The sequence below is a fragment of the Cyclopterus lumpus genome, chromosome 22 (assembly GCF_009769545.1).
Source record: "Cyclopterus lumpus isolate fCycLum1 chromosome 22, fCycLum1.pri, whole genome shotgun sequence".
Classification (NCBI taxonomy): Eukaryota; Metazoa; Chordata; class Actinopteri; order Perciformes; family Cyclopteridae; genus Cyclopterus; species Cyclopterus lumpus.
The window spans coordinates 23,442,106-23,467,105 of NC_046987.1; the positions used below are offsets into that span (position 1 = coordinate 23,442,106).

The following is a 25,000-nucleotide window of genomic DNA, read 5'->3' on the forward strand; positions in this document are numbered from 1 at the left end:
TAAGGTGGAACCGGAACTCCCCGTTAAACGTCACAAATAACAACTGTTACACGCGAGCTCACCCCGTCCGAGTCATCAGACCACCTTAAGATATACAGCAGACCCCGGAAGCGGTTGTGGTTTTTTTGTGTGAAAAACTTTATTGACATAAATGTATTTACAATTCAGACCCGCACTGCTGAGACCTCCACAGGCCAGGAGTCCCAGGTCCAGTCCCAGTCCCAGGTCCATGTCCAGGTCCATGCTAAGGCCTTAAACCCTGACCCCTCAGGGACTCACTGGCATCACTATTTTGAGATATTTTATTTTATTATGCTATTATTTTATTAACCTAACTGTTCTTGGTGGAGCGGTAACAGCCCAATACAGCGGGGGCAGGAGTGCGTTTTAATCTGCTCTTAAATGGAGCGCAGAAGAAGAAGCTGCTCCTATTTCCGGGTCCGGTTCCAGTTGATGACGTTCCTCTGGAGTGTTCCGGTTGTTTCTAGCTGCCGTTTAATCAAACACACCGACGCTCGGTTAGTCGGTACCGGTTCTTCTTCAGGTAACGTGTCTCTATCGGTTACGTAATGGATCAGAAAGAGCGCGAGCTCCCCTTATAGCTGCTAACACACAGCTAACGTTACATGCTAAGATGGATGCTAAGCTAACACACAGCGAGCTGCTAACATGTTGTTGTTCGCTTTACCTCCCACCCCTCCCCATACTAGACTTATGATTCATCGATACGATGATCACAGTTTAATGACTTTAAAAGCTGTAACTGAACAATTTCATCTGACGACGTCAGAGATCAATGACGTCATCGGTCAGTCTGTGAAATGTACGGCTCGATTATATATTTTGATTACCTGCATACGCTGATTAATGTGTCCTGTGAACCATCAGTTATTGATTTGATAAAGATTAAGATTGAATTAATAATTTCTAATATAAAAACAATGTTTATTCATAATTGATAATTTGTATCAGAAAATAGATGGAGAATCAATGTTTTCTATTGATCTCTGCAGACTTTCCTCTGCTAAAGGAGCTAAGTAAGGAAGCATTGAAGCTCCTTTCCTTTGGTAAAGGAAGGTCCAGTGTTTCCTCTGCTAAAGGAGCTAAGTAAGGACGCATTGAAGCTCCTTTCCTTTAGTAAAGGAAGGTCCAGTGTTTCCTCTGCTAAAGGAGCTAAGTAAGGAAGCATTGAAGCTCCTTTCCTTTGGTAAAGGAAGGTCCAGTGTTTCCTCTGCTAAAGGAGCTAAGTAAGGGAGCATTGAAGCTCCTTTCCTTTGGTAAAGGAAGGTTCAGTGTTTCCTCTGCTAAAGGAGCCAAGTAAGGAAGCATTGAAGCTCCTTTCCTTTGGTAAAGGAAGGTCCAGTGTTTCCTCTGCTAAAGGAGCTAAGTAAGGAAGCATTGAAGCTCCTTTCCTTTAGTAAAGGAAGGTCCAGTGTTCCTCTGCTAAAGGAGCTAAGTAAGGGAGCATTGAAGCTCCTTTCCTTTGGTAAAGGAAGGTCCAGTGTTTCCTCTGCTAAAGGAGCTAAGTAAGGGAGCATTGAAGCTCCTTTCCTTTAGTAAAGGAAGGTCCATTGTTTCCTCTGCTAAAGGAGCTAAGTAAGGAAGCATTGAAGCTCCTTTCCTTTGGTAAAGGAAGGTCCAGTGTTTCCTCTGCTAAAGGAGCTAAGTAAGGGAGCATTGAAGCTCCTTTCCTTTGGTAAAGGAAGGTCCAGTGTTTCCTCTGCTAAAGGAGCTAAGTAAGGAAGCATTGAAGCTCCTTTCCTTTGGTAAAGGAAGGTCCAGTGTTTCCTCTGCTAAAGGAGCTAAGTAAGGAAGCATTGAAGCTCCTTTCCTTTGGTAAAGGAAGGTCCAGTGTTTCCTCTGCTAAAGGAGCTAAGTAAGGAAGCATTGAAGCTCCTTTCCTTTAGTAAAGGAAGGTCCATTGTTTCCTCTGCTAAAGGAGCTAAGTAAGGAAGCATTGAAGCTCCTTTCCTTTGGTAAAGGAAGGTCCAGTGTTTCCTATGCTAAAGGAGCTAAGTAAGGAAGCATTGAAGCTCCTTTCCTTTGGTAAAGGAAGGTCCAGTGTTTCCTATGCTAAAGGAGCTAAGTAAGGAAGCATTGAAGCTCCTTTCCTTTGGTAAAGGAAGGTCCAGTGGTTCCTCTGCTAAAGGAGCTAAGTAAGGAAGCATTGAAGCTCCTTTCCTTTGGTAAAGGAAGGTCCAGTGTTTCCTCTGCTAAAGGAGCTAAGTAAGGAAGCATTGAAGCTCCTTTCCTTTGGTAAAGGAAGGTCCAGTGTTTCCTCTGCTAAAGGAGCTAAGTAAGGAAGCATTGAAGCTCCTTTCCTTTGGTAAAGGAAGGTCCAGTGTTTCCTATGCTAAAGGAGCTAAGTAAGGAAGCATTGAAGCTCCTTTCCTTTGGTAAAGGAAGGTCCAGTGTTTCCTCTGCTAAAGGAGCTAAGTAAGGGAGCATTGAAGCTCCTTTCCTTTGGTAAAGGAAGGTCCAGTGTTTCCTCTGCTAAAGGAGCTAAGTAAGGAAGCATTGAAGCTCCTTTCCTTTGGTAAAGGAAGGTCCAGTGTTTCCTCTGCTAAAGGAGCTAAGTAAGGAAGCATTGAAGCTCCTTTCCTTTGGTAAAGGAAGGTCCAGTGTTTCCTATGCTAAAGGAGCTAAGTAAGGAAGCATTGAAGCTCCTTTCCTTTGGTAAAGGAAGGTCCAGTGTTTCCTCTGCTAAAGGAGCTAAGTAAGGGAGCATTGAAGCTCCTTTCCTTTGGTAAAGGAAGGTCCAGTGTTTCCTCTGCTAAAGGAGCTAAGTAAGGAAGCATTGAAGCTCCTTTCCTTTGGTAAAGGAAGGTCCAGTGTTTCCTCTGCTAAAGGAGCTTCCTCACCAAAGAGGACGATTGGACCTCAGCCTTTTTCTTCTCTCCTCAAAACAGGAAGTGTGTAGCTGCTTCTGGCAACCTTCACCTGTCCGCTGACCACTCAGTCGGGTTTCTCCTCCACACACAGGGAGATTTGTGTTCTGACACACACGGTAAACATATTATTGATAAAGATCAATGTTCCCGATGTAACGATTATTGGTTTGTAAACACAGGGTCCATGTAGCTCTGATGACATCATCTTTATTTCAGGTTGCGTTCGGACGCCATCATGGTGTTAGCCGACCTCGGGAGGAAGATCACCTCGGCGCTGAGGTCTCTCAGCAACGCCACCATCATCAATGAGGAGGTAATGGGATGAGGTCATGTGACCAGCCGGTTTCACGGTTATTGATCAGAATATTTCTGTTCGGCCTATAACTAAAATGTAATAGTTATAAAGAAACGAAACGCTGACTCGGTGGTTGATTCTTATAGAAATAAAACGCTGACTCACCGTCTGTGTTCCAGGTGTTGAATGCCATGTTAAAGGAGGTGTGTGCTGCCCTTCTGGAGGCTGACGTCAACATCAAACTGGTCAAACAGCTGAGAGAGAATGTCAAGTGAGTATCAAACACCAGAGCCCTGGTCCAGGAGCTAAACCTGGTCCAGTTCAGGCCAGCAGCTGTGGTTTTTGTCCCTACAGGTCTGCCATAGATCTGGAGGAGATGGCTTCAGGTCTGAACAAGAGGAGGATGATTCAACATGCCGTGTTCAAGGAGCTTGTCAAGGTTAGACCATCATCACTGGAAGAGTCAGAACTACAAGAACATTTTGAAACGATAGCCGAATATAATGTGTGTGTGTGTGTGTGTGTGTGTGTGTGTAGCTGGTGGACCCAGGTGTAAAGGCCTGGACTCCGACAAAAGGAAAGAACAACGTCATCATGTTTGTCGGTCTGCAGGGCAGTGGGAAAACTACAACCTGCTCCAAGGTGACATAACACACCTCAAGCATAACCCCGCCCCCTGTGTAGACAGACTCCGCCCCCTGTAGAGTTATAGTTTGTATTGCTGTTCGAAGCATGCTTTGTTTCCTGCAGCTGGCCTATTATTACCAAAGGAAGGGCTGGAAGACCTGCCTGATCTGTGCCGACACCTTCAGAGCTGGTACACCTCACCTCCTTTTAGTCACTTCACCTCCTTTCAGTCACTTCACCTCCTTTTAGTCACTTCACCTCCTTTCAGTCACTTCACCTCCTTTCAGTCACCTCTCCTCCTTGTCACCTCTCCTCCTTGTCACCTCTCCTCCTTTCAGTCACCTCTCCTCCTTGTCACTTCTCCTCCTTTCAGTCACCTCTCCTCCTTGTCACCTCTCCTCCTTGTCACCTCTCCTCCTTGTCACCTCTCCTCCTCGTCACCTCTCCTCCTTTCAGTCACCTCTCCTCCTCGTCACCTCTCCTCCTTGTCACTTCTCCTCCTTTCAGTCACCTCTCCTCCTCGTCACCTCTCCTCCTTGTCACCTCTCCTCCTTGTCACTTCTCCTCTCCTCCTTGTCACCTCTCCTCCTTTCAGTCACCTCTCCTCCTTGTCACCTCTCCTCCTTGTCACCTCTCCTCCTTTCAGTCACCTCTCCTCCTTGTCACCTCTCCTCCTTGTCACCTCTCCTCCTTGTCACTTCTCCTCCTTTCAGTCACCTCTCCTCCTTGTCACTTCTCCTTTCAGTCACCTCTCCTCCTTGTCACCTCTCCTCCTTGTCACTTCTCCTCTCCTCCTTGTCACCTCTCCTCCTTTCAGTCACCTCTCCTCCTTTCAGTCACCTCTCCTCCTTGTCACCTCTCCTACTTGTCACTTCTCCTCCTTTCAGTCACCTCTCCTCCTCGTCACCTCTCCTCCTTGTCACCTCTCCTCCTTGTCACCTCTCCTCCTTTCAGTCACCTCTCCTCCTTGTCACCTCTCCTCCTTGTCACTTCTCCTCTCCTCCTTGTCACCTCTCCTCCTTTCAGTCACCTCTCCTCCTTGTCACTTCTCCTCCTTTCAGTCACCTCTCCTCCTCGTCACCTCTCCTCCTTGTCACCTCTCCTCCTTGTCACTTCTCCTCTCCTCCTTGTCACCTCTCCTCCTTGTCACCTCTCCTCCTTTCAGTCACCTCTCCTCCTTGTCACTTCTCCTCCTTTCAGTCACCTCTCCTCCTTTCAGTCACCTCTCCTCCTTGTCACTTCTCCTCCTTTCAGTCACTTCTCCTCCTTTCAGTCACCTCTCCTCCTCGTCACCTCTCCTCCTTGTCACCTCTCCTCCTTGTCACCTCTCCTCCTTTCAGTCACCTCTCCTCCTTGTCACTTCTCCTCCTTTCAGTCACCTCTCCTCCTTGTCACCTCTCCTCCTTGTCACCTCTCCTCCTTTCAGTCACCTCTCCTCCTTGTCACCTCTCCTCCTTGTCACCTCTCCTCCTTTCAGTCACCTCTCCTCCTTTCAGTCACCTCTCCTCCTCGTCACCTCTCCTCCTTGTCACTTCTCCTCTCCTCCTTGTCACCTCTCCTCCTTTCAGTCACCTCTCCTCCTTGTCACCTCTCCTCCTTGTCACCTCTCCTCCTTGTCACCTCTCCTCCTTGTCACTTCTCCTCCTTTCAGTCACCTCTCCTCCTCGTCACCTCTCCTCCTTGTCACCTCTCCTCCTTGTCACTTCTCCTCTCCTCCTTGTCACCTCTCCTCCTTTCAGTCACCTCTCCTCCTTTCAGTCACCTCTCCTCCTTGTCACTTCTCCTCCTTTCAGTCACCTCTCCTCCTCGTCACCTCTCCTCCTTGTCACCTCTCCTCCTTTCAGTCACCTCTCCTCCTTGTCACCTCTCCTCCTTGTCACCTCTCCTCCTTGTCACCTCTCCTCCTTTCAGTTACCTCTCCTCCTTGTTACCTCTCCTCCTTGTCACCTCTCTTCCTTGTCACTTCTCCTCCTTTCAGTCACCTCTCCTCCTTGTCACCTCTCCTCCTTGTCACCTCTCCTCCTTGTTACCTCTCCTCCTTGTCACCTCTCCTCCTTGTCACTTCTCCTCCTTTCAGTCACTTCTCCTCCTTTCATTCACCTCAACAACACTTCCAGTACTCCAGTAAGTGTTTTTCTGTATTTTGTCAGGTGCCTTCGATCAGCTGAAACAGAACGCCACCAAAGCCAGGATCCCGTTCTACGGCAGGTGAGTTGGAGAGGCCACGCCCCCTGCTGTTTGCTGAAGGTGAAGCGTCACACCTGTGTTGTGTTCAGTTACACAGAGATGGACCCGGTGGTGATAGCTGCCGAGGGAGTCGAGAAGTTCAAAGGAGAGAACTTTGAGATCATCATTGTTGATACGAGTGGACGACATAAACAGGAAGACTCGCTGTTTGAGGAGATGCTGCAAGTCTCCAATGCTGTGGTGAGTACCTGAAGGCACCGCTGACCGACTGAAGGGGTCTGTGGTGAGTACCTGAAGGCACCGCTGACCGACTGAAGGGGTCTGTGGTGAGTACCTGTGACGGACCTGGGTGTTTCCACAGCAACCTGACAACATCGTGTACGTGATGGACGCCTCCATCGGTCAGGCCTGTGAGTCTCAGGCGAAGGCCTTCAAAGACAAAGTGGACGTTGCGTCGGTGATCGTCACCAAACTGGACGGGCACGCCAAAGGAGGAGGAGCTCTGAGCGCGTAAGACCGCGTGATGTCATATTGACCTGGTGTCCTGTTTCCTGTCTATGCTGACGCTGTTCTTCTTCTGTTGTTTCCATCAGTGTGGCAGCCACAAGGAGTCCCATCATCTTCATCGGAACAGGAGAACACATCGACGACTTCGAGCCCTTCAAGACTCAGCCCTTCATCAGCAAACTGCTCGGTGAGGAGGAGGAGGAGGAGGAGGAGGAGGAGGAGGGGGGTACAATAAAAAGCATGTCTCCTGAAAACCTTCAGTAACTCCTTCTCTTGTCAGGAATGGGAGACATCGAGGGTTTGATCGACCGAGTGAACGAACTAAAACTGGACGACAACGAGGAACTGATCGACAAACTGAAACACGGTGAGGAACTCCACTTTCTTTGTTTATTCTATTTAAAAAGGAATAATGCACACTTCACGTCCTTAAACTCTATTGAGACACTTTGGCCTTTTTTCAACATGCTTTCTTGTACAGAATAAATCCCAGAATGCACCAGCAATGGTGGAGTAAACCCACAACCTTTTCTGAATACTGTTGTCACGGAATGTAATTTTATGATGATTAGTTAGTAGTTTAAGCATCAAATCTGTGGTTGGTTTGTCGAGATTCAGCTGACTTATAAATAAGTGTTGATTTAGAAAATTGGAGGTCCTCCTCGCGGAACCCCCTAGTCCCCGTCGGAACCCCCTAGTCCCCGTCGGAACCCCCTAGTCCCCGTCGGAACCCCTTAGGCCCCGTCGGAACCCCCTAGGCCCCGTCGGAACCCCTTAGGCCCCGTCGGAACCCCCTAGGCCCCGTCGGAACCCCCTAGTCCCCGTCGGAACCCCTTAGGCCCCGTCGGAACCCCCTAGTCCCCGTCGGAACCCCCTAGTCCCCGTCGGAACCCCCTAGGCCCCGTCGGAACCCCCTAGGCCCCGTCGGAACCCCCTAGTCCCCGTCGGAACCCCTTAGGCCCCGTCGGAACCCCCTAGTCCCCTGTCGGAACCCCCTAGTCCCCGTCGGAACCCCTTAGGCCCCGTCGGAACCCCCTAGGCCCCGTCGGAACCCCCTAGGCCCCGTCGGAACCCCCTAGGCCCCGTCGGAACCCCTTAGGCCCCGTCGGAACCCCCTAGGCCACTTGGTGACATCATCAAGTCAGCTGCTGTTCCACCTGCAGAAAGAGCGTCCTCCCGTCCTTGGAGACTAAAAGTCCAAAGTGCACAAGTCCGTACTTGGTGTTTAGAAGCGTCCTTCATGTACGATGTTTGTAATGACCTGTGACCTCCAGGTCAGTTCACCCTCAGAGACATGTACGAGCAGTTCCAGAACATCATGAAGATGGGACCTTTCGGACAGATCATGGTAAACACTCACCTGCTGCACAATAAGCTGAGTCATGTGACCGGACTAGAGACCTCCGTGGTCTTTAGGTTTATAATGGAGTGTCTGTGACGCGTTCAGGGGATGATTCCTGGCTTCGGTACAGACTTCATGAGCAAAGGAAACGAACAGGAATCGATGGCTCGACTGAAGAAACTGATGACCATCATGGACAGCATGAACGACCAGGGTAACACACTCACACACACACACACACACACACACACACACACACACACACGGTTCTACTGGTTCATGTTACGTGTCTCTCAGAACTGGACAGTAAAGATGGTGCAAAGCTGTTCAGTAAGCAGCCCAACAGGATCCAGAGAGTCGCTCAGGGGTCCGGAGTCGCCACCAGAGACGTCCAGGAGCTGCTGACCCAGTACACCAAGTTCGCCCAGATGGTGAAGAAGATGGGGGGCATCAAGGGACTCTTTAAAGGTAGGGGGGCTGTGGAGAACTGGTAGGGAACCGTGGAGGACTAGATCGTGGAGGACTAGATCGTGGAGGACTCGGGGACCGTGGAGGACTAGACCGTGGGGGACTAGATCGTGGGGGGCTCGGGGACCATGGAGGACTAGATCGTGGGGGACTAGATCGTGGAGGGCTCGGGGACCATGGAGGACTAGATCGTGGGGGACTAGATCGTGGAGGGCTCGAGGACCGTGGGGGACTAGATCGTGGGGGACTCGAGGACCGTGGAGGACTAGATCGTGGAGGACTCGGGGACCGTGGAGGACTAGATCGTGGGGGGCTCGAGGACCGTGGGGGACTAGACCGTGGGGGACTAGATCGTGGGGGGCTCGAGGACCGTGGGGGACTAGACCGTGGAGGACTAGATCGTGGAGGGCTCGAGGACCGTGGGGGACTCGAGGACCGTGGGGGACTAGATCGTGGGGGACTCGAGGACCGTGGAGGACTAGATCGTGGGGGACTCGAGGACCGTGGAGGACTAGATCGTGGAGGACTCGGGGACCGTGGAGGACTAGATCATGGAGGACTCGGGGACCGTGGAGGACTAGATCGTGGGAGGACTCGGGGACCGTGGAGGACTAGATCGTGGGACTCGGGGACCGTGGAGGACTAGATCGTGGGGGACTCGAGGACCGTGGAGGACTCGGGGACCGTGGAGGACTAGATCGTGGAGGACTCGGGGACCGTGGAGGACTAGATCGTGTGGGGCTCGAGGACCGTGGAGGACTAGATCATGGGGGACTCGGGGACCGTGGAGGACTAGATCATGGGGGACTCGAGGACCGTGGAGGACTCGGGGACCGTGGAGGACTAGATCGTGGGGGACTCAGGGACCGTGGAGGACTAGATCGTGGGGGACTCGGGGACCGTGGAGGACTAGATCGTGGGGGACTCGGGGACCGTGGAGGACTAGATCATGGGGGACTCGGGGACCGTGGAGGACTAGATCATGGGGGACTCGAGGACCGTGGAGGACTAGATCGTGGAGGACTCGGGGACCGTGGAGGACTAGATCGTGGGGGACTCGGGGACCGTGGAGGACTAGATCGTGGGGGACTCGGGGACCGTGGAGGACTAGATCGTGGGGGACTCGGGGACCGTGGAGGACTAGATCGTGGAGGACTCGGGGACCGTGGAGGACTAGATCATGGGGGACTCGGGGACCGTGGAGGACTAGATCATGGGGGACTCGAGGACCGTGGAGGACTAGATCATGGGGGACTCGGGGACCGTGGAGGACTAGATCATGGGGGACTCGAGGACCGTGGAGGACTAGATCGTGGAGGACTCGGGGACCGTGGAGGACTAGATCGTGGGGGACTCGGGGACCGTGGAGGACTAGATCGTGGGGGACTCGGGGACCGTGGAGGACTAGATCGTGTGGGACTCGGGGACCGTGGAGGACTAGATCGTGGAGGACTCGGGGACCGTGGAGGACTAGATCGTGGGGGACTCGGGGACCGTGGAGGACTAGATCGTGGGGGACTCGGGGACCGTGGAGGACTAGATCGTGGGGGACTCGGGGACCGTGGAGGACTAGATCGTGGGGGACTCGGGGACCGTGGAGGACTAGATCGTGGGGGACTCGAGGACCGTGGAGGACTAGATCGTGGGGGACTCGAGGACCGTGGAGGTCTGGCAGAGACATTGAAGTTCTGTGTTTTTAAAGGAGGAGACATGTCGAAGAACGTGAACCCGTCTCAGATGGCTAAACTGAACCAGCAGATGGCCAAAATGATGGACCCCAGAGTCCTGCACCACATGGGTGAGACCTGGTTCATAATATTATCAAAGTTTAATAATATAGAATATGTAATGATTAATGAGCTTTTATTTTGAAGGTGGGATGGCCGGTCTTCAGTCCATGATGCGTCAGTTTCAGCAGGGAGCCGCTGGCAACATGAAAGGCATGATGGGATTCAACAACATGTGATCACCGGCCAATCGGCTGCCTTAATACATTACAAACTTTTAGCGCCGCCTCCTGACAGGTACAAGTGAAGGGGGCGGGACTTGGAGAGAGGGAGCGCAGGAAGTGTAAAGAGACAAAATAAAAGCAGGATGTTTGAATTTTCGTTCTGTAGTCTGCTTTTTAGAAAAATGCCAGAAGAAGAAATGCAATGATTTAAAGGATCAGTTCCTCATTTGAAGGTTCAGATGTATCTAAATGATATTCAAATGTTGGACTGCCCCTTTAAATGAGAAGGAGAAAGACGTGCTGGTTGTTTTTCGGGCCTCATTAATTTAATTCTGTAAAAGTTGTTTGTGTATAAGATTTAAATGGAGCAGAGAGTCCGTCCTGATGGGATGAGAAGAAGACACATGATGATGAAGATGATGAAGATAACATTAGTTAGTGACAGTATTTTTGTCATAATAAACATTTGTATTTCACCATTTTAAACCTGTTTTATTTATTTGATATTCATCTCTGCGAGCATGTGTCAGCACCAACTCACTACGTTCCCCATAGCTCTCTTAAGGAGAGGTCCACTTCCCCCTTTCCAATGCAATAGAACCGTATCCACTGGGATAGAACATCTCATATCACTGTATGTGAATGACCCAGTGGCATCTTGTACGATTAAATCGAGTCCGATGGAGTTTTGGTTCATTTTCAGGATATAAATTAAACTTCAAAGAGTGTTTTGTGCCCAATAAACGATTTGGCTTGCCAAGTTCAACAGACTTCAGTACCTTTTGGTGTCAAGTCGGTGATGTTTTATCACGGAATAAAAAGGTCTAAAGATACACATCGCCTGGATAGTTTGTGGCGGAGCGTCTAGACATGTTGCCCACCTAGAGGCTCAAGCCTTAAAGTTGGTTAAGGTTTGAGCCTCTACACATCTACACCTCTACACATCTACACCTCTACACCTCTACACCTCTACACCTCTACACCTCTACACCTCTACACCTTTACACCTCTACACCTCTACACCTCTACACCTCTACACCTTTACACCTCTACACCTCTACACCTCTACACCTTTACACCTCTACACATCTACTCTTGGCCTCGCTACATTTAGGATGTGGGTTAAATTTAGTCTTGACTTTAAATTTCTTGCGGCTTCTTCTCTGGGTCTGGAGTTTGTTTTAAAGTTGTTTTTTAAAATGTGTTTATTTAAGGGACAGTGCACATTAATATAAACATTTCTGTAAAATAAAGGACAGTTAAGTTAAAATGGACAGAATAAAAAACATCCATGTCAGAATAAATTAAATATAACCACAGACAGGTAAACAACAACAAAAGACATGCATGCAGGTGGAGTGAAAGGTCGACCAGCAAAGTCAAGACAAACAGACAGTCAACAACTGACAGACAGATTGACTGACTGACAGATTGAGGACGGGTTGGAGCAGTTACAGTCTAATGCTGACAGAGCTGCTACTAATGAACCATTTCTTTGTCTCAGCTTTAAAAGAATGATTGTAGATCTCTGATTGATCCTGGAATGGAGTTCAGTGAACTGCTGCCTGTACGGAGAACGCAGCATGACTAGAAGCACTTTTCCTGAGAGGGACAATACATTAATAATAATAATAATAATAATAATACAATCCCCTCTTGCTGCACCTCTTGTGAGCCGATGTCCAGGTCGTGTGGTGACAGATTGTTTGAGAGGAGAGGTCAACCCATGTATAATGTTGTACATGAGACAGACATGCACATATTTAATCATGTTATCCCAACTAAGCAAGTTATATTTTTTAGTATAGGACAGTTTTTTTTTATCAAGAGTTTTGAGCGTATGCTTATATAATGACTAATGGTTTAAGAGTAGTGGCACTAGCATGTGACCAGGTTGTTAAACAGTAGGTGATGTGGGAAATAACCATTGAATGCATGAATGTTTGAGCTGCCTCTGTTGACATGTAGTTGTGTGAGAACCGGAAGTTAAATAGATTGAATTTGACCCGATTACAAACTTTTTTCAGGGATTTGAAAGACAAATTGGAATGTAAAAGTACTCCTAGATAGTTAACAGGATAGGTCGTGAGGTAGTGATAACAGATCTAGTGTCACCAGATTTGCAGCATGTGTGCACACTGCAACTTGTAACCCCCCCACACATTGCTATGCCACTTAACACTAGGGGGCGCTACAGTAATTCGGATCATTTGTTTGCCAAAGCATACATCAGAGGACGTATTATTTCATTCACCTCTGCTAAGAGAAGAGGAAAAGAGTCCAAACAGAAAGAATTGGAAGATAAAATAAAAGACTTAGAACATAAACATAAACAATCTGCATCAGCCAATCTCCTAAATGACCTCAAGTCAACCCGAAGAGGACTCAACAGCCTACTATCAGATCAAATTGAGGGAAGTTTAAGATTCACGAACCAAAGATACTATGAACACGGTAACAAAGCAAGCAGATTACTAGCTTTTGGATTAAGAAAAAAACAATCATCTAATACAGTACAGAAAATTAAATCAAAAGAAACTTTTGTTACAAAACCAGATAAAATAGCAGAATCCTTCGCAGAGTTTTACAAATCCTTATACAAAAATACAGATACCTGCTCTGATAATGCAAAACTTACAGAGTTCCTAAATCCTATAAAATTAACTGAACTGACAGAATCAGCAGCCAAGGAATTAGAGAAGCCTATTGAGGAATGGGAGATCAAGCAGGTGATCCCAACACTCAAAAATAATAAAAGCCCAGGACCGGATGGATATATTAATGAATGTTATAAAACCTTCAAGGATATGTTATCACCACTGTTGCTGAAAGCATACCACCATGCATTAGAATCTAAAACCATGGCACCATCTTGGGCTGAGGCAACTATAGTGGTAATTCATAAAGAAGGAAAAGACCCCACAGAGTGCCAATCATATAGATATCACTGCTGAATGGGGACCTGCGCATTCTAACAGCAATCCTATCAAGAAGAGTCAATCATATAATCACTAAAATCATCCATCCTGATCAGACGGGATTCATCACTGGAAGATACTATGGTGATAACTTACGACGCTTATTAAACATAATATCCCATCAAAAAGAAGAGAAAGTAGAAGCTATGATTTTGTCTCTAGATGCTCAAAAAGCATTTGACCGGGTATCGTGGCATTATCTATTTCAAACACTAAAAAGATTCAAATTTGGCCCCAACTTCTTGAATTGGATACAAACACTATATTCGTCACCACAAGCAGCTGTTAAAGTGAATGGATATAGATCACAAAGATTCACATTGGAACGCGGCTGCAGACAAGGCTCCCTTTATCCCCCTGCTGTTAGTATCGAACCCCTAGCCCAGCTTATCAGAGATGATAATAAAAGGAACTGTAATACATAAAGAGGATCATAAAATATCCCTGTATGCTGATGATGTATTATTATATCTGACGCAACCTGCATCAACAATACCACATCTAAAGGAACTCATCTCACAGTATGGATACTACTCTGGATATAAGGTAAATGTGGAATAAACAGAGGCTATGGATATCAATGGAAACATCTCAAGAAATGTAAAACTCCAAAGTGGATTTAAATGGCCAAATGACGGTATAAAGTACCTTGGTATATACATCCCCTCATCCCTACAGAAGTTATATGAGGCCGATTATAGTAGAATGATTCGGTGCATTGACAGTGACCTGGAACGATGGTCTACGCTCTCTTTGTCCCTGCTTGGTCGTGTTGAAAGTATTCGCATGAATGTCCTGCCCAGACTTCTCTACTTATTTCAGATGCTACCTATAGAAATTCCAAAATCTAGTTTTGATAACCTGGATAAAATCATTTCCAAATTTTTCTGGCAAAAAAAGCGTCCTAGAATTAGACTTAAAACATTACAGCTCTCTAAACTAAATGGAGGCCTTAAACTCCCAAACTTAAAATATTACTTCTGGGCTGCACAAATGAAACCTCTGATAGTGTGGATTCAGAATGGCACATACACTCGCTGGCTTAATATTGAGAAAAACATATGCCCAGAGCCCTTACAAGTCTTGCCTTTTTCAGATGCGCCCGTAAAAGAAGTGGCAGAGTGGACTAAGATTACTCTTAAAATCTGGAACAAAGTACAGACAGCTTTTGGGCTTCCAAAGTTTATTTCATTAGAGCATCGGATCTATGAAGACCTTCACACCCAACAATCTGGATACGGGCTTTAGAAAGTGGTCAGACATGGGACTGGCTCACCTGCACCAGTTATTTAATGAGGATAACCTCAAGACATTCGAGCAGCTGGAAAAAGATTTTGATCTTCCCAAAACAGATTTCTACAGGTTCCTACAATTAAGAACTTTTCTAACAACACACAGTGGGGAAAGCTTGTGAAACGTACACCCCTAGAAAGGTTTTTAATCGAGATACAGATGGGGAATGAAGATAAGTCAATTATATATTATATTTCTATCTATGAATCTACATAATTCCCAACAGATAAAGCAGTGGTGGGAAGCGGAAATGAACACGATCATACCACAGAATACCTGGGAGGAAATGTGCACAGAGGCACACCTAGTTACAAACTCAGACACCTGGAGAGAATTTAAATGGAAAAGAATCACCAGATTCTTCAGAACCAGAGATAGTAGCTAAGATGGGCCCAACACATTCCAACTGTGGAAGCGCTGCCAATCATACACATATATTCTGGCTACGCCCTAAATTAAATACATACTGGGAGAAGTCTTTGATGCCCTCAAAGAAATCTTCCAACAGGACATCCAACGACCCCACAGTAGCTCTATTGGGAGTGATACCTGAAGGCCTGGATGGGAGGGCCAAAGAATACCTCCTAAACATATTACTCACAGCAGCATTGAAGGGGTTAAAAATACCTCCTGAACATATTACTCACAGCAGCATTGAAGGGGTTAAAAATACCTCCTGAACATATTACTCACAGCAGCATTGAAGGGGTTAAAAATACCTCCTGAACATATTACTCACAGCAGCATTGAAGGGGTTAAAACCGGATCCCCCAACATACGACTTATGGATCCAAAACGATCTATCACATATTCATCAAGGCTCCAGAAGCCCATCTTAACCAAACGATGTATTTCATTATTTTTGTATGCAATCTATTCATTATTATGCTTATTTCCCCTCTTCTCTTCTTTCTTGGAAAGCACCATTTGATGTTTGTTGTTGTTTGTTGTTGTTTGTGTACCTGAATATCACGTGTTCCGAGACATACAACTGAAGAATTGACAGAAAGCGACTGTATGAAAATACATATTGTTATGTTGTTGAAAACTAAATAAAAAAAAGAGAAGCCCCCTACTGGCCGAATCCAATCAGCATTACGTGACAAACTGTCGGCTTTGCACAACTTTTACAGGACGCCGTCTACGTCACGCAGAAAACCGTGACGCGTCATGTTGCCACGGGAACCGGTCGAGTGTTTGCAGCTTTAATTATTAGACTTTTATTATTATTTTTACTTTTGTTTGATTTGCTTTCCTATTCTTTTTTTCGTCAATATTGTAAAGTGATTAACAAACAATTCAAATACCTGTTCTTTAATCCTTGCATGTCATATTGTGCATTCTCATCAATAAAGTACATTTAAAAAAAAGATGGACGAGTTGCATCGTTTCCTGGATCCTTCAATGTGAGATGTTCAGTCTGATTCATTCAGCTCCTCTGTCAGATGCAGGAGATCATCCTGCCCACGGCAAGACTCATGGGAGATATATATAGATATATATATATATCCCCACACACACAATAAATCACCTCTGGCCAAATCAATCTCTTAACAACACCATTAAACTGTTTGTTTACCTCTTTTTACTATTGTTTAGTAAGTTAATTAAATGTATTCTATTTTTTTAATTGATTGTGCATATTTAATATTGCTTTACGACGACATGACGCCCCGACGACATGACGCCCCGACGACATGACGCCCCGACATGACGCCCCGACGACATGACGCCCCGACGACATGACGCCCCGACGACATGACGCCCCGACATGACGCCCCGACGACATGACGCCCCGACATGATGCCCCGACATGACGCCCCGACATGACGCCCCGACATGACGCCCCGACATGACGCCCCGACGACATGACGCCCCGACGACATGATGCCCCGACATGACGCCCCGACATGACGCCCCGACATGACGCCCCGACGACATGACGCCCCGACGACATGACGCCCCGACGACATGACGCCCCGACGACATGACGCCCCGAGATGACGCCCCGACATGACGCCCCGACATGACGCCCCGACATGACGCCCCGACATGACGCCCCGACGACATGATGCCCCGACATGACGCCCCGACATGACGCCCCGACATGACGCCCCGACGACATGATGCCCCGACATGACGCCCCGACATGACGCCCCGACATGACGCCCCGAGATGACGCTCCGACATGACGCCCCGACATGACGCCCCGACGACATGACGCCCCGACGACATGACGCCCCGACGACATGACGCCCCGACATGACGCCCCGACATGACGCCCCGACGACATGACGCCCCGACATGACGCCCCGACATGACGCCCCGACATGACGCCCCGACATGACGCCCCGACGACATGATGCCCCGACATGACGCCCCGACATGACGCCCCGACGACATGACGCCCCGACATGACGCCCCGACATGATGCCCCGACATGACGCCCCGACGACATGATGCCCCGACATGACGCCCCGACATGACGCCCCGACATGACGCCCCGACATGACGCCCCGACGACATGATGCCCCGACATGACGCCCCGACATGACGCCCCGACATGACGCCCCGAGATGACGCTCCGACATGACGCCCCGACATGACGCCCCGACGACATGACGCCCCGACGACATGACGCCCCGACATGACGCCCCGACATGACGCCCCGACGACATGACGCCCCGACGACATGACGCCCCGACATGACGCCCCGACATGACGCCCCGACATGACGCCCCGACGACATGACGCCCCGACGACATGACGCCCCGACATGACGCCCCGACATGACGCCCCGACATGACGCCCCGACATGACGCCCCGACATGACGCCCCGACATGATGCCCCGACGACATGACGCCCCGACATGACGCCCCGACATGACGCCCCGACATGACGCCCCGACGACATGACGCCCTGACGACATGATGCCCCGACATGACGCCCCGACATGACGCCCCGACATGACGCCCCGACATGACGCCCCGACGACATGACGCCCCGACATGACGCCCCGACATGACGCCCCGACATGACGCCCCGAGATGACGCTCCGACATGACGCCCCGACATGACGCCCCGACGACATGACGCCCCGACGACATGACGCCCCGACGACATGACGCCCCGACATGACGCCCCGACATGACGCCCCGACATGACGCCCCGACGACATGACGCCCCGACATGACGCCCCGACATGACGCCCCGACGACATGACGCCCCGACATGACGCCCCGACATGACGCCCCGACGACATGATGCCCCGACATGATGCCCCGACATGATGCCCCGACATGACGCCCCGACATGACGCCCCGACATGATCCCCCGACAATTTGGGGCAATTTGATCATTTGAGTTAGTTTGTTAACAAAAATATATATAAGTTGAAAATATCCTACTATTTAATTTCATAAATAATGTTGGCGATGGGTGCCCTTTTTTTGGGGTTTGAGCACCTGCCCCCCAAAATGTCTGTGCACGTGCCTGCTGCTGCTGCAGATGATTTACTTTCACTCGGCCTGTAGCGCTGAGGAATGCGGTTCCTGGATGTTGCTCAGAGTGAGACCTCTTCGCACTCTCGCTCTCTGTGTCTCGACGTGGCGCCGGAAGCCGCCATGTTGTTTTGCTTCGTTGTCAGCAGAAGGAGCGAGAGGAGCGAGAGGAGCAAGAGGTGAGTGACTTACCTGCACGAGACTCACCTTGACCCCGGCAGGTCACCTGCGTTTGAGGTCATCTGTGTGTGCACGTGTTAGTGACGCTACTGTCTGTTTACCTGCTGTTAGCTGTTAGCTGTTAGCTCTGAGGCTTTATAGCTCTCATTGATCATCGGCTCTCATTCACCATCGGCTCTCATTGATCATCGGCTCTCATTGATCATCGGCTCTCATTGATCACCAGCTCTCATTCACCATCGGCTCTCATTGATCACCAGCTCTCATTGATCAATATCTCTCATTGATCATCAGCTCTCATTGATCATCAGCTCTCATTGATCAATATCTCTCATTGATCATCAGCTCTCATTGATCATCAGCTCTCATTGATCACCACCAGCTCTCATTCACCATCGGCTCTCATTGATCACCAGCTCTCATTGATCAATATCTCTCATTGATCATCAGCTCTCATTGATCAATATCTCTCATTGATCATCAGCTCTCATTGATCATCAGCTCTCATTGATCATCAGCTCTCATTGATCAATATCTCTCATTGATCAATATCTCTCATTGATCATCAGCTCTCATTGATCAATATCTCTCATTGATCATCAGCTCTCATTGATCATCAGCTCTCATTGATCAATATCTCTCATTGATCATCAGCTCTCATTGATCAATATCTCTCATTGATCACCAGCTCTCATTGATCACCAGCTCTCATTGATCAATATCTCTCATTGATCATCAGCTCTCATTGATCAATATCTCTCATTGATCATCAGCTCTCATTGATCAATATCTCTCATTGATCAATATCTCTCATTGATCATCAGCTCTCATTGATCAATATCTCTCATTGATCAATATCTCTCATTGATCACCAGCTCTCATTGATCAATATCTCTCATTGATCATCAGCTCTCATTGATCATCAGCTCTCATTGATCATCAGCTCTCATTGATCAATATCTCTCATTGATCAATATCTCTCATTGATCATCAGCTCTCATTGATCAATATCTCTCATTGATCATCAGCTCTCATTGATCAATATCTCTCATTGATCAATATCTCTCATTGATCAATATCTCTCATTGATCAATATCTCTCATTGATCACCAGCTCTCATTGATCAATATCTCTCATTGATCATCAGCTCTCATTGATCATCAGCTCTCATTGATCAATATCTCTCATTGATCAATATCTCTCATTGATCATCAGCTCTCATTGATCATCAGCTCTCATTGATCAATATCTCTCATTGATCATCAGCTTGTCTTTATTTAGTGTTTATCCAAGTACTCCATGTACTTTTACTGCACATGGAAGTATTTCACTTTTTACTGATCGTGGATTATGATTCATGAGTTAAAGATATATATATATATATGTGTGTGTGTGTATATGTGTACATATATATATTTATATATATATATATATATATATGTGTGTATGTATAGTATCTATTCAATGTGATCAAAAGTAAAAACTACAAACTCATACATTTCTTGAACTAATAAATAATTTAATTACCAATAAATCAGCTGATTATTGAACTATTTGGTCAATAAAATGTCAGGAAAATAATAATAATAAATGAATCACATTTAAGAAGCTGAACCAGAGTTTTGGTGGAGAAATTATTCAGATTATTTTAAGTATATATAAGTGTATATTTTAGTAGTATTGCAGTATAGTTAGTAGTACTGCAGTATAGTGAGTAGTACTGCAGTATAGTTAGTAGTTCTGCAGTGACGTTAGTAGTACTGCAGTATAGTTACTAGTACAGCAGTATAGTTAGTAGTTCTGCAGTATAGTGAGTAGTACTGCAGTATAGTTAGTAGTTCTGCAGTGACGTTAGTAGTACTGCAGTATAGTTACTAGTACAGCAGTATAGTTAGTAGTTCTGCAGTGACGTTAGTAGTACTGCAGTATAGTTACTAGTACAGCAGTATAGTTAGTAGTTCTGCAGTATAGTGAGTAGTACTGCAGTATAGTTAGTAGTTCTGCAGTGACGTTAGTAGTACTGCAGTATAGTTACTAGTACAGCAGTATAGTTAGTAGTTCTGCAGTATAGTTAATAGTACTGCAGTCCCGTTAGTAGTACTGCAGTATAGTTAGTAGTACTGCAGTATAGTTAATAGTACTGCAGTCCCGTTAGTAGTACTGCAGTATAGTTAGTAGTACTGCAGTATAGTGAGTAGTACTGCAGTATAGTTACTAGTACTGCAGTATAGTTAGTAGTACTGCAGTATAGTGAGTAGTACAGCAGTGTAGTTAGTAGTACTGCAGTATAGTGAGTAGTACTGCAGTGACGTTAGTAGTACTGCAGTCCCGTTAGTAGTACTGCAGTATAGTTAGTAGTACTGCAGTATAGTTAATAGTACTGCAGTCCCGTTAGTAGTACTGCAGTATAGTTAGTAGTACTGCAGTATAGTGAGTAGTACTGCAGTATAGTTACTAGTACTGCAGTATAGTTAGTAGTACTGCAGTATAGTGAGTAGTACAGCAGTGTAGTTAGTAGTACTGCAGTATAGTTAATAGTACTGCAGTCCCGTTAGTAGTACTGCAGTATAGTTAGTAGTACTGCAGTATAGTGAGTAGTACTGCAGTATAGTTAGTAGTACTGCAGTGACGTTAGTAGTACTGCAGTATAGTTAGTAGTACTGCAGTGACGTTAGTAGTACTGCAGTATAGTTAGTAGTACTGCAGTCCCGTTAGTAGTACTGCAGTATAGTTAGTAGTACTGCAGTATAGTGAGTAGTACAGCAGTGTAGTTAGTAGTACTGCAGTATAGTGAGTAGTACTGCAGTGACGTTAGTAGTACTGCAGTCCCGTTAGTAGTACTTCAATGCAGTATACAGTATTACACTGATATTGTTCCCCTCCCCCTACAGCTTTGACCTGACAGTGTGTCTGACCCCTCCCGTCTTCCTGCATTGCCATGGCTACCTTCCCAGAGTACATAACTCAGAACGAAGAGCGCGACGGTGTGCGGTTCAGCTGGAACGTCTGGCCTTCCAGCCGGCTGGAGGCGACCCGGATGGTGGTCCCGGTGTCGTCTCTGTTCACCCCCCTGAGTGAACGGCCTGACCTGCCGCCGATCCAGTACGAACCGGTGCTCTGCAGCCGCGCCACCTGCCGCGCTGTACTCAACCCGCTGTGGTACGCACCACCGCTCACCTGTGTGAGGTCACAGTCAGGGGTCAGAGATCGGAGTCAGGGGTCAGAGATCAGAGTCAGGGGTCAGTGATGGTAGTAAGGGTTCAGTGATCAGAGTCAGGGATCAGAGATGGTAGTAAGGGTTCAGTGATCAGAGTCAGAGGTCAGTGATGGTAGTAAGGGTTCAGTGATTAGAGTCAGGGGTCAGTGATGGTAGTAAGGGGTCAGAGATCGGAGTCAGGGGTCAGAGATCAGAGTCAGGGGTCAGAGATGGTAGTAAGGGTTCAGTGATCAGAGTCAGGGATCAGAGATGGTAGTAAGGGTTCAGTGATCAGAGTCAGGGGTCAGTGATGGTAGTAAGGGTTCAGTGATTAGAGTCAGGGGTCAGTGATGGTAGTAAGGGGTCAGTGATCAGAGTCAGGGGTCAGTGATGGTAGTAAGGGTTCAGTGATCAGAGTCAGGGGTCAGTGATGGTAGTAAGGCGTCAGAGATCGGAGTCAGGGGTCAGATATGGTAGTAAGGGTTCAGTGATCAGAGTCAGGGGTCAGAGATGGTAGTAAGGGGTCAGAGATCGGAGTCAGAGATTGGAGTCAGGGGTCAGTGATGGTAGTAAGGGGTCAGAGATGGTAGTAAGGGGTCAGAGATCGGAGTCAGGGGTCAGAGATCAGAGTCAGGGGTCAGTGATGGTAGTAAGGGTTCAGTGATTAGAGTCAGGGGTCAGTGATGGTAGTAAGGGGTCAGTGATGGTAGTAAGAGGTCAGTGATGGTAGTAAGGGGTCAGAGATGGTAGTAAGAGGTCAGAGATGGTAGTAAGGGGTCAGAGATGGTAGTAAGGGGTCAGTGATGGTAGTAAGGGGTCAGAGATGGTAGTAAGGGGTCAGTGATGGTAGTAAGGGGTCAGTGATGGTAGTAAGGGGTCAGTGATGGTAGTAAGGGGTCAGTGATGGGAGTCAGGGGTCAGTGATGGTAGTAAGGGGTCAGTGATGGTAGTAAGAGGTCAGTGATGGGGTCTATCATCTACTCCTCTGTGTGTTTCAGTCAGGTGGACTACAGAGCCAAACTCTGGGCCTGTAACTTCTGCTACCAGAGGAACCAGGTTGAGTACAAACACAACGATGTAATCACTCACAATGACAGAGGAGAAGAACTCTGACTCTGACTCCCTGTTTCAGTTTCCTCCATCTTACGCTGGAATCTCTGAGGTGAACCAACCGGCCGAGCTGTTGCCTCAGTTCTCCACCATCGAGTATGTGGTCCAGGTAAGACGGACGGACGGACGGACGGACGGACGGACAATATTGTCAGATGTATAACCCAATGTGATCTCTGTCCTCAGCGGGGTCCTCAGATGCCGCTGGTCTTCCTCTATGTGGTTGACACCTGTATGGAGGACGAGGACCTGCAGGCCCTGAAGGAGTCTCTGCAGATGTCCCTGTCTCTGCTGCCTCCCACTGCGCTGGTCGGACTCATCACATTCGGCCGCATGGTTCAGGTCCACGAACTCGGCTGTGAGGGGATCTCCAAGAGCTATGTCTTCAGGGGGACCAAGGACCTGAACGCCAAGCAGCTACAGGTATCGATATTGCCCTCACCCTCACCCCGAACTGCTGCTACAGGTCACCCAACTTTATATTCGACCCCCAAGGTCTTGCTACACCCCTCCCCCCCAGGCCTGGCTAACTCCCTGGGGTCCTGGTCTTCCTAATTGAGGGAGGTAGCTGTTAATGTTGCTGTAACAACAGCTCTAACCCGCTGTGAGTTTGCAGGAGATGCTGGGTCTGATCAAACCTTCAGCCACTCAGGGACGAGGACCTCAACCAGCCCAACAACCTCTGTCGAATAGGTAAACACACACACACTATGCTATATATATATATATAAATATTTATTATCAGCCCTCACTATAGACCTGAACCAGCCCTAACTATAGACCTGAACCAGCTCTAACTATAGACCTGAACCAGCCCTAACTATAGACCTGAACCAGCCGTAACTATAGACCTGAACAGCCCTAACTATAGACCTGAACCAGCCCTAACTATAGACCTGAACCAGCCCTAACTATAGACCTGAACCAGCCGTAACTATAGACCTGAACCAGCCGTAACTATAGACCTGAACCAGCCCTAACTATAGACCTGAACCAGCCCTAACTATAGACCTGAACCAGCCCTAACTATAGACCTGAACTAGCCCTAACTATAGACCTGAACCAGCCGTAACTATAGACCTGAACCAGCCCTAACTATAGACCTGAACCAGCCGTAACTATAGACCTGAACCAGCCCTTACTATAGACCTGAACCAGCCCTAACTATAAACCTGAACCATCACTAACTATAGACCTGAACCAGCCCTAACTATAGACCTGAACCAGCCGTAACTATAGACCTGAACCAGCCCTAACTATAGACCTGAACCAGCCCTAACTATAGACCTGAACCAGCCCTAACTATAGACCTGAACCAGCGGTAACTATAGACCTGAACCAGCCCTAACTATAGACCTGAACCAGCCCTAACTATAGACCTGAACCAGCCCTAACTATAGACCTGAACCAGCCGTAACTATAGACCTGAACCAGCCCTAACTATAGACCTGAACCAGCCGTAACTATAGACCTGAACCAGCCCTAACTATAGACCTGAACCAGCCCTAACTATAGACCTGAACCAGCCGTAACTATAGACCTGAACCAGCCGTAACTATAGACCTGAACCAGCCCTAACTATAGACCTGAACCAGCCGTAACTATAGACCTGAACCAGCCGTAACTATAGACCTGAACCAGCCCTAACTATAGACCTGAACCAGCACTAACTATAGACCTGAACCAGCCCTAACTATAGACCTGAACCAGCCCTAACTATAGACCTGAACCAGCCCTTACTATAGACCTGAACCAGCCCTAACTATAGACCTGAACCAGCCGTAACTATAGACCTGAACCAGCCCTAACTATAGACCTGAACCAGCCCTAACTATAGACCTGAACCAGCCCTAACTATAGACCTGAACCAGCCCTTACTATAGACCTGAACCAGCCCTAACTATAGACCTGAACCAGCCCTAACTATAGACCTGAACCAGCCCTAACTATAGACCTGAACCAGCCCTTACTATAGACCTGAACCAGCCCTAACTATAGACCTGAACCAGCCCTAACTATAGACCTGAACCAGCCCTTACTATAGACCTGAACCAGCCCTAACTATAACCCTAACCTGAACCCTGAAACCTTTTGAAGTAGTGAGGACTGGACAAAATGTCTTTCCAATACAGAAATGTCAGAAGTGGTCCTCACAAAGATAGCAATGCCAGCAGTGGGCAGTACAGGTGAATGAGATGTTCCTATATCGTATCGAGCATGTTGTGGTTTCTTACTTCAGGTTCCTGCAGCCGGTGCAGAAGATCGACATGAACCTGACGGACCTCTTGGGGGAGCTGCAGCGGGACCCTTGGCCCGTCACTCAGGGAAAGAGGCCGCTGCGCTCGCTGGGCGTCGCCATGTCCATCGCTGTGGGCCTGCTGGAGGTGGGAGGGGCCGACGGCTTTCTTCAGCAGCATCGAGATGTCGGCATCATGTCACTCAGAATCTGTGTTTTTAAACCCACAGTGCACCTT

At 47.9% G+C, this 25,000-nt stretch overlaps 3 protein-coding genes across 9 annotated transcripts in view; 2 read left to right on the top strand and 1 right to left on the bottom strand.

Moving 5' to 3' along the window:
* The window catches only part of zgc:109986 (uncharacterized protein LOC553566 homolog), a 17,210-nt gene extending 16,967 nt beyond the window's left edge, over positions 1 to 243 (bottom strand). For 5 of the 6 annotated variants that reach the window (XM_034563082.1, XM_034563075.1, XM_034563074.1 and 2 more), the window contains exon 1: positions 1 to 89. This exon is cut by the window's left edge and continues 148 nt beyond it. Coding sequence is in view for 1 of the 6 variants with exons in the window: in XM_034563076.1 (XP_034418967.1) it covers positions 162 to 243 (82 nt within the window). In the remaining 5 variants the exon portion in view is untranslated. Of the gene's footprint in view, positions 90 to 161 lie in introns of those variants that run through there. The other variant, XM_034563076.1, reaches the window with a different exon arrangement.
* srp54 (signal recognition particle 54) lies at positions 130 to 10,754 on the top strand. The gene is made up of 17 exons (XM_034563073.1): positions 130 to 544; positions 2,910 to 3,007; positions 3,108 to 3,204; positions 3,366 to 3,457; positions 3,541 to 3,625; positions 3,724 to 3,828; positions 3,937 to 4,003; positions 5,964 to 6,021; positions 6,090 to 6,240; positions 6,362 to 6,510; positions 6,594 to 6,694; positions 6,788 to 6,874; positions 7,782 to 7,855; positions 7,955 to 8,063; positions 8,147 to 8,317; positions 10,020 to 10,115; positions 10,192 to 10,754. The coding sequence occupies exons 3-17, from the start codon at positions 3,127 to 3,129 to the stop codon at positions 10,281 to 10,283; spliced, it is 1,515 nt and encodes a 504-aa protein (XP_034418964.1). The 5' UTR covers positions 130 to 544; positions 2,910 to 3,007; positions 3,108 to 3,126; the 3' UTR covers positions 10,284 to 10,754.
* Positions 10,755 to 18,113: 7,359 nt separating this feature from the next.
* Positions 18,114 to 25,000, top strand: part of sec23a (Sec23 homolog A, coat complex II component) — a 21,074-nt gene continuing 14,187 nt past the window's right edge. For both annotated transcript variants that reach the window (XM_034563669.1, XM_034563671.1), the window contains exons 1-8: positions 18,114 to 18,219; positions 21,112 to 21,379; positions 22,415 to 22,472; positions 22,549 to 22,635; positions 22,713 to 22,949; positions 23,143 to 23,219; positions 24,766 to 24,910; positions 24,993 to 25,000. The exon at positions 24,993 to 25,000 is cut by the window's right edge and continues 151 nt beyond it. In XM_034563669.1, the coding sequence (XP_034419560.1) occupies positions 21,159 to 21,379; positions 22,415 to 22,472; positions 22,549 to 22,635; positions 22,713 to 22,949; positions 23,143 to 23,219; positions 24,766 to 24,910; positions 24,993 to 25,000 (833 nt within the window). In that variant the 5' untranslated portion in view covers positions 18,114 to 18,219; positions 21,112 to 21,158. The remainder of the gene's footprint in view (positions 18,220 to 21,111; positions 21,380 to 22,414; positions 22,473 to 22,548; positions 22,636 to 22,712; positions 22,950 to 23,142; positions 23,220 to 24,765; positions 24,911 to 24,992) is intronic.

Bases quoted from the DNA above. Each gene is read 5' to 3' on its own strand.
- srp54 (XM_034563073.1), top strand. From the start codon at position 3,127: ATGGTGTTAGCCGACCTCGGGAGGAAGATCACCTCGGCGCTGAGGTCT. The intron at 3,458-3,540 runs GTGAGTATCAAA...TTGTCCCTACAG, and splicing joins CAGCTGAGAGAGAATGTCAA to GTCTGCCATAGATCTGGAGG. The intron at 3,626-3,723 runs GTTAGACCATCA...GTGTGTGTGTAG, and splicing joins TGTTCAAGGAGCTTGTCAAG to CTGGTGGACCCAGGTGTAAA.